Source organism: Adiantum capillus-veneris, chromosome 4 (genome assembly GCF_014529385.1).
Source record: "Adiantum capillus-veneris isolate H3 chromosome 4, ASM1452938v2, whole genome shotgun sequence".
In the NCBI taxonomy this organism is placed as follows: Eukaryota; Viridiplantae; Streptophyta; class Polypodiopsida; order Polypodiales; family Pteridaceae; genus Adiantum; species Adiantum capillus-veneris.
In genome coordinates, this window is record NC_140934.1 from 88,322,202 (window position 1) to 88,331,350 (window position 9,149).

At 41.3% G+C, this 9,149-nt stretch overlaps 1 protein-coding gene across 1 annotated transcript; it reads right to left on the minus strand.

Moving 5' to 3' along the window:
* Positions 1-1,132: 1,132 nt before the first annotated feature.
* On the minus strand, positions 1,133-3,487 carry LOC147459560 (thiamine phosphate phosphatase-like protein). The gene is made up of 5 exons (XM_086510809.1): positions 3,219-3,487; positions 2,432-2,553; positions 1,938-2,139; positions 1,694-1,827; positions 1,133-1,604 (listed from the first exon to the last, which is right to left on the minus strand). The coding sequence occupies exons 1-5, from the start codon at positions 3,354-3,356 to the stop codon at positions 1,370-1,372; spliced, it is 831 nt and encodes a 276-aa protein (XP_086366935.1). The 5' UTR covers positions 3,357-3,487; the 3' UTR covers positions 1,133-1,369.
* Between the last annotated feature and the right edge of the window lie 5,662 nt (positions 3,488-9,149).

Genomic DNA, 9,149 nt, shown 5'->3' on the forward strand with positions numbered 1-9,149 from the left:
ATGCACTTAATTATTATTTTTTACCCCTATATATGGGACCCTGCTCTATCTTTTTTGCCTTATAAAATGCCCCCTTTTTTGCCTCATTTAATACTGTATTGGAAGATGTCACCTACGAGTAACAAAATTGCCTATTCGACTCTTATATACAAAACCATTCTTTGTGTACTCTTTTTCCTTTTGTCTTATAAAACCCCCCTATTGTACACTCATATGGTAACATGTAGTTATTGCCTATTCAACTCTTATATACAAAACCATTCTTTGTGTACTCTTTTTCCTTTTGTCTTATAAAACCCCCCTATTGTACACTCATACGGTAACATGTAGTTACTACCCTAGAAATATACACCAATGGTGTATCTTTAGTTACTACCCCGGTGTATAAGTTATACACCATGGTAGCTTTAGCTACTATTCTGATGTACTTTTAGTTACTACCCCAATGTATAAATTATATACCATAGTGTATAACTTGTACACCAGAGTAGTAACTTTTAGTTACTTCATGAGTGTATTCGCAATGTTCAAGAAAAATGTGTCTTCGCTTAATATTGTGCCCTTTTCAATTACAAAAATGCTCAGAGGGGGAATGGAGAAATTCCGCCCCAAAATAGAGTATAATAGTGTAGAAACCCAAAAAATAAACCTAATTTTCTAAAATTTCCTCTTGGCAAATGCAAGGAAAGGAATTTTGTACGTTTGAGAAAAAAAAAATGGTTTTCCCCGGACAAGGAATATGAGTTAGGTAAAGGACAAGTTGCAGATACTTCCAAAAGATGCAAAGTTGACAAGTGACGGTTCATAGCCACATGGATACCTCCTCTACAGAAACTATGGAATGGTACTTGTTTAATAGCAATAGATGTAGCACAAAAGCCAAAAGCAATTCTCTACGCATGGTACACAACCGCTGCTGATTTGTCTTGATTGGAAGACAATTTCATTATGTAGGCAATTTAAAAGTGAGACACTGGAACCAATAATGCTTAGGCCATTTTTAATTTTGGGTTCTTGTCAGTTCTTTCTATAATTCTATAATTTGCATCTGCTTGTGGCAAACCAAGCTTTCATGGAAAAGTGACAAATCTCTACCATGACAAACCCTGTCTTTTTACATGAGAAACACCAATCGACAAATCGGCCACATATATTTTTGTGATTCAAAACTTCATTTCACAAGATAAGTGAGTCAATTAACCTTGTTGCAAGCACTTGATCTGGCGAAACAATGATGCCAATCAGGTCTTTCACCTGATTCGTCAGCACGGTAATGAAGTAACTACGAATGTTCCCCTAATTCGAATCAACAAATTATGATGTCAATAGGCTTCTTTCACCTATGTGATTAATCAGTTTATGTTTTAGTTTAAACATAAACTGATTTCCTTGCCACTATTTCTTTTACTTGCTCTAATGGTGACATCGCGCACTTTGCACAATTTTCATCACATCCACTTCCGAAACCATGTTCCTCTTCTAGCTTTTTAGGAGCTTCAATGAGAGCCACAAGTTTCTCCTCCATGATCTTGGCTGTACCCCAAGGATGGACGCTTGCTTTCACATCGGTAATGTTTTGCATGAGCATTGCGAGCAATGGGTACCTGCGGCAAGGCGAACACAAATTTCCAATATATCAGCATTACATGGTAGAAAATTTAAGCCAAAACCATTGTTAATGACCTATACTTACTCCTCTCTAGGGAGGACACAATCCCCTTCTTTCAGCCTCAATGTGGGACAAAAGTCTCCACAACCATCACCAACATAGATGATTCTTCTTCTCAGCTGTTCCATCCCTGATTGAATTTCACTTATTATTTTTCCCTGCACCAATATCGAGTTTTGAGATATCACAAGTGGTAATTTGACGTTATTGCATGGTCGTCGTAAAGTTGTATCTGTACACGCACAAAATTACTTATCAAGAAGATTACCTTGCACATGTTTGGAGGACAAAGTGGACACCCATGTGGAGCTTCACACTTGGGATGGAAGGGCTTAATGTGAAGTCTTCCAGTCACATCGATGCTTGCCGGATTTGTATGTATCTCCTTAAACAGGTGGGTGACATTGTACTCGTCGAGGATTGTTTTTATGAAAAAAGAGTTGGCATCGCTCACAATGCGAAGCTCGCACCTGCACAACAGCAAAATGGATAACATTTCAATCTCAAAACTGATCACATGAAAAAAGTCAGTCTGGCTGTAAGGGCAGACAAAGCGACCCCCCACCTCGATATGCTAGTTCCACTTTGCGCACCGTGCACTGTGGTTTGTAGCCATACGGTGCGTGAAGTGGACCTGGCGATTGGGCGATCCCCTCTCATCGGCCAGAACATCAATTCCCTTGTACTACCTCTCTTTGTTCTTCTCATAAGCACACACCATGCAAGCCTACAATGTTTGATAAGAAAAAAACAGAGGTTTACCCCAGTGCATGTGCGAGCTTGATGGCAGTGATTTTCTCGGGCTGCAAGGGGATGCGGCGGAGAGCCTCTTCTACTTCCTGTATGCTGTTGCCATGGGCATGAAGAGCCTCCATCAAAGCATCCTGGATGCATCAGACATTCCGCAATTAAATATTTTTTTTTCTCTCTCAAGTCACCTATGTTAATTTCTGTGTTTTAGAAGGGTTTGATGCAAAGCTTAAAAATAAGAAAATCTGAGCTGAGCAAAAACAAGGCTAGACTACAGGGAAAGTGGAAAAGTGAGGTTTAGCAGAAATGACAAATGTATTTTTCAACCAATAGTGAAACAACTTAAAAGGCAATAAAAAGCAGCTGAAAAATAGAGCTAGCAGAAGTGGCAAATGTACTATACACAATTCAGAACACAAGAAGATTTCAAAAACTTCTCATGTGGAAAAACGGAGTCTCTTTCAGTGTTTTTCATACAATGCATAACATCATGAGCTCCTGCTCGAGCCTAGCTAGGTAGGATTGGGGGCCGGGGCCGGCGGTCCCCTGCCCCCAATCGGGACCACCCCCAATCGTACCTAGCTAGGTATGCGGTGCCTCTCGAGCAGGAGCTCATGATGTTGAGGTAAGTCACAGGGTGGGAATTAAAGCGAGAATTTGTCCAATACTTCGTGGAAGCTCAATTAAAAACGATCAGAAAAAAAGACGAAGGTAAGCTCAGCAGAAATGACAATGGAAGAAGAGAGAATAGCCAACAGAAGGCGTGATTAGGACGAGAATTAGAGCAAGATTAGCATACCATCATATCGTTCCAAGGCAGCTGAGAGCGCAAGTTCTCCATGAGGTGGGTGGCGCCCAACTGCTGAGCGACCCATGGATCACTATCCACCTCCGCAATTGTGCAGTCGAAGTCGAAGATGACGAGGGTGTCCGCCATCGCCACCACTGCTCAAACTAGAACTAACAACTATTCTACTTATGTCGCGCGCGCACACAAATCTCTATTAATATGTGAGTGATATGTGAGTGTAGGATTCTAATCTGCGCCCTCTTCCTTTCTTTCTCTAGTTTCTGCCCACGTTCTTGCTTCTGATTTTATACTTGCCCCACAATTGGAGGAATTTGTGCTCGGAATATTCCAAGGTAACCCTCTTTCACTTTTTGTGTAGTGCAACCGTTTCCTTCCTACCCACATTTATCGAATATCCACTTTACTCCACTTATATTCCAAAGCATCCTCTTCCCGAATCTTCCTTTTCCACCCACATTCCATAACGATAACCATCACACATATTTCTCACCCTTATTTATTTCTTTGTAATCTCTTAATCGCATATTTTGCACCTTTGCATCGCAGCCCCAACTTCCTTGCATTTTGACTCGGTCCCTAAGCATTTGGTTCCTGTGGCAATTAGAGAGAGAGAGAGAGAGAGAGAGAGAGTGTCAAACCCATGTGATTGCATATCTAACATGGAAAGGTTGTCCATTAGGCACGTTGAGAGAGAGAGAGAGAGAGAGATTCTACTGACAACACCATATGCAGAAGGGACCATATACGAGAGAGAGAGAGAGAGAGGGAGAGAGGGAGAGAGATTTGGCATGCTAAACAATCCTTAGAAGTTAGAGGAGAAGGAGAGAGGCGTTTTCAACTTTGCTGTCATACTTTAAATATGTGAATGAGGGGCATCATGTCACTTCCTTGTTCTTCCGTTGTTTTATAGGCTAGTGCCAACTTTTTTTAAGAATTAAAAAAAAAACAAGGTGAGGGATCACGAGGGCCTGCCCACAATGAGAATTTCTCCATGTATTTGCAACTCTACTTCATTAGCATGGCAGGGATGGACATATATGGGAGATGGGTATATACCACCCGCCTCAGTCGTGGGTAATGCAATTTCTTTACTTCTGTTGGAGTCATCATGGTCCCAGCAATTCAATGAGTTTTCACAGCAATTTCTCACATTTCTCAGAAGGAAACTCTCTGCCAAAAGAAAGCTTGCACAACACATCATCAAAGGCATTGTTCTGATTGAAGTTTTGAACGTGTATTTCTCTCACAATGAAGGGATGGAAGGCATATATATTTTGATAAGAGCCCGAAGTACGAGGTTTTGATTCATTGCAAAGCATTGATAGATTGCTAAGCATGTGTTTTTATATCCTTTCGACTATACATTACAGGGAAGAGAGCATATGCTGCAAAACACCCATGACGGGTATCATCTCCATGGGGGTAGGTTGAGAGTCTTCACATTATTCTTGGCAAATGCTTCCAATGAGGCACAAGTAATGGTTCGAATGGACCTGAAGTGTTAGCCTCGGGAACAACACCTACAAACTTTGCCATGGGTTTGACCACACTCCATAGGTTCTTCATTCGATAACCTCTACCCAAAGTGTAAAGCCATACCCCTTAAGTTTTCAGGTGCCTTCTCTTTCGTGGGATAGACATGGAGACTCAAAGGGCGTAGGAACAACGAGCACATGTTGTTCTGAGCCCTTGCAAAGACCTGACGTTTTCGATGTGTTTAGTGAGATTGCATGTAAACATCAAAATAAAACCTTCCCTACATGTCAAACAACTGTTCCCAAATTGTAGAGATTCTAAAGGACAGACATGCCATGCACGTGAAAAAACCCAGGCCACAGTTCTATTGGATAAAATCAGGCATTAGAAAGACTGAATATTGGCACCATCAACATAGCCTTGGTCAATTTTACATGTGCATTGAAGAAGCAAAAAGAAAAACTGGTGCGAGAGAGAGAGAGAGAGAGAGAGAGAGAGAGAGAGAGAGTTAGAGAGAGTTGACATAGTCATCAATACAACCAATGCGATCAGTCCATGCACCTGACATTGAAGTACTAACAAATAACCACTTTCTGATGTATTGTACTACTTTTGGGAGCTGCAGAAAAACACGCCCACAGATTTTAAACAACGCTATCATTCTTCAATCCGGCAGTTACAACATCACCACTCTGTTAAACCTCTCATAGAGGAAAAACCACCTTACTTCTCTAAGCATAACCGTTGAGGTATCAAGTGCCACATTGAGCATCTATAGGGCAGGCGAACCAAAGAAAGCTCACTCAAGACCTTGTGCCCCTATCCTCACAAATCAGAACAATGCAAGTCTAGGAAAACCACAAGTCCTGAATGCCAGGATCTTAAATAGGTACACATCCCGGAAAAACCCATTCAGCAACAAGCTGAAGGAAATAGTATCAACAACAGGCACGTAAGCTCCACATTGCCATTTCAAATGAAAGACATTTTGACTAACAAGGGGAAAAAAAAAAAAACTCACGATCAAACTAAGTCTACAGTTTTGCAACCTCAAAATCAAACTAGAGGCATTTTGATTGCCACCAACTGTTGAAGGTATTTTTGAACCCCAAAACAACAACGTTCACAATCACCTCTTCAAACCCCATTGACACATATCATTGTAGAAGACGCAAGCTTATTAAAAACAGTAAAAAAGCCTAAAATTTGATAAGTCTGAATAAGGCTTTTCTTGCGGATCCACTCGTTGAATGATACAATATCACATGATTGAGTTTGGCAGAGCATCCAAACGGTGGGATTCAATCAGAAGGGACCATATATTACTGTGTTTATCGATAGGACTTTGCTTGCAATTACTGCCCAAGGTAGCCTCTTCTGAGATGGCATGCCGTTGGAGAAGATTCTCACGACAAAATTTGTAAAGAATGGTAGACAAGTAACCGCCTCAATCAAAAGCTACTTTTGATATGCCTTTGGCAAGACAGGATTTTGCAATCTCCTCGCCTATTTTCTTGGCAGCATCCTAATGCATTGAGCAGACAGAACAAATTAACAGAAAAGAACCTTGTGCAAATTCATCAAAATGGACTCATTCTTGCAACTTTTCAAAACTCAAGCGATTGAGCACTTACAACTGTAGGTCCTGCCGTAAGGTTAAGTTCATCTTGACCAGACTTGTGGATGGTAGAGGCAGAGACTAGGGTACATCCCTTGGTGTCGTCAATGACCTGGGCATACATGTGCTGGTTCGACCGAAACACTGCAAGGCAGGGCCTCTCTGTCGTTCCACTAACACAATGCAAAAGTTTCTCCAACATAGTTAGCCAAACGCATGCCCATCACCAACCAGAACCACCTTCTCATGTTCGGCTCACATGATAGCACATTGAGCAGACATACGGGCATAGACATTTTTCAAGTAGATTCATCGTGAGCGTCTGTGTGTGTGTGTGTGTGTGAAGCAATCGAGGGTTTGCAGGAAGAAGGTAAGGAGGAAGGTACACAGGAGGATCTGCAAGAGTATGGCTGCATTTAGTGAAGCGCAGGAGCCTGAAGAGACGTCTGGACAGGTTGCACAAAACCAAGGTGATGGAACTGTTGAGCTCTAACAAGCCCCAGCCCGTCTTCTGCGTTCCACCTCGCGACTCCAATCTCCCATCTCGTGAAGTCACGTGGTTCAGTTGCAACTGCAAACGGCTCCAAGCCGATTTTTGCACGCCTTCTCACCTCAAAAAGTGTTGGCCGTCCACGTGGACGCCATCTGTGAAAGGACACCTTAGCTAGCCCAACACTATGGCCTTTCTTTAGCAGGCCAAAAAAATTTTGCAAATCAGTCCCTTCCATGTCACTCCCTTTTCTTTAGGATTTCTTTGTTTTGGAATGCCAGCATGAACCTTCACCTTACTATTGTCACCCTATGAAGGCCATAGAGAATTAGTCTATAATATAGAACCATGTACAATTCTCACCCTATGAAGGCCATAGAGAATTAGCCTATAAGATAGAACCGTATACAATTGTCTTATAAGATGTGTGTGAGTGTGAGTGTGTGTGTGTGTGTGTGTGTGTGTGTGTGTGTGTGTGTGTGTGTGTGTGTGAGAGAGAGAGAGAGAGAGAGAGAGAGACAAAGCGCTGATATGCAAAGTCAAACTCATCATTTGATATCCACTAAGGCGATGAATCATTATGGTGTTGTGCCAAATTAATTGTGTTGTCATCCCCTAAATGGCATCACCTAGAAGAAATATTATATATCACTTGTTGTCAACAGTATTCCGACGCATTTATAAGGCTACCGAGGCTTATTTATCTTGGCTATTTAAAGCAGCGATTTGACAACAATGAAAACACCTTTTGGTTTGGTTGTTAGGGTAAGCCCAACTTGTGGTACCATGTGGAAAAGCTCTCTAACCACCTAAAAAAAAGGTAAAGGATGAGATGGTCTAATAGCAAGAGGGTGCAACCTCTCTAGTCAATGATCCTAAAGCACCAAGCCTATATTAGAGGATATTTTAATGAATCAATTACTTTGAACTTTATCATTGTGTCTATACTCTCTCCCTTTATGCTCTTGCAATTGGTGTAACCTAATCCTAATCTTCATCTCTTCAACCCTAACCCTAACACCATGGCCAAGCTAAGGCTTCATCCACCATAGGCCGATGCTAACCATTGGCAATTAGGGAATACACTTCCGCATCAACTAACCCATCAAGTGGTATCAGAGCCGACTGGGCTTAATTAACCTCTCCCTCTCCCTAATCACTAGCATCGCTAATTAAGCATGGGATACATTCTTGGCAATACCAATGAGCCACTACCCTTCTTGATCAATGAGCTTTTAATTAGCGAATTTCTAATAATTGTGTATGTGTACGCAATTTTTAGTGTGCTATTGTGTTCACTTTCAGTTGATTTTACTTTCTTTTTTGCGTGCAAAGTGCTCATCATGCCATTTTGTAGAGCCATTGGATGTCAATATTGCTCATGTGTTAATGTCCCAATTGTGTGCCCAAAATATCCTTGCTCTCAGCTTTCATTAGACTACTTAATCTCTGCATTTGGATTTAATTAAGCCCACTAATTACCCCTCCAGCTTTAGGTGTCCACCTCATTCACGAGCTCATCCGGTATTTCATGTAAGCAATTTAAGACAATGCTTACTAGAGGCCAACAATGTAGTCGATCAAGAAGTTTTTGTTGATTTCATTCCAAGGTAACCCTCTTTCACTTTTTGTGTAGTGCAACCATTTCCTACCCACATTTATTGAATATCCACTTTACTCCACTTATATTCCAAAGCATCCCCTCCCCAATCTTCCTTTTCCACCCACATTCCATAACGATAACCATCACACATATTTCTCACCCTTATTTATTTATTTTTAATCTCTTAATCGCATATTTTGCACCTTTGCATCGCAGCCCCAACTTGCATAAGGGTTTCTCATTTTGACTCGGTCCCTAAGCATTTGGCTCATGTGGTAATTAGAGAGAGAGAGAGAGAGAGAGAGAGAGAGAGAGAGATTCTACTAACACCTCATCAAGGCCAAATATATCTGCCCTATAAGACCACACCATATGCACAAGGGACCATATACATGGAAAAAGGGAGAAGAGAAGAGAGGAGAGAGAGAGAGAGAGATGCTAAAACAAGCCTTAGGAGAAAGGCGTTTGCAACTTTGCTGCCATACTTTAAATATATGAATGAGGGGCATCATGTCACTTCCTTGGTCTTTCGTTGTTTTATTGACTTTTTTGTGTAGGCTTTAAAAAAAAGAAAAAAAGTTTGCAAATGAGTCCCTTCCATGTCACTCCCTTTTCTTTAGGATTTCTTTGTTTTGGAATGCCAGCATGAACCTTCACCTTTATGAAGGCCACATAGAATTAGCCTATAAGATAGAACCATATACAATTCTCACCCTTTGAAGGCCATAGAGA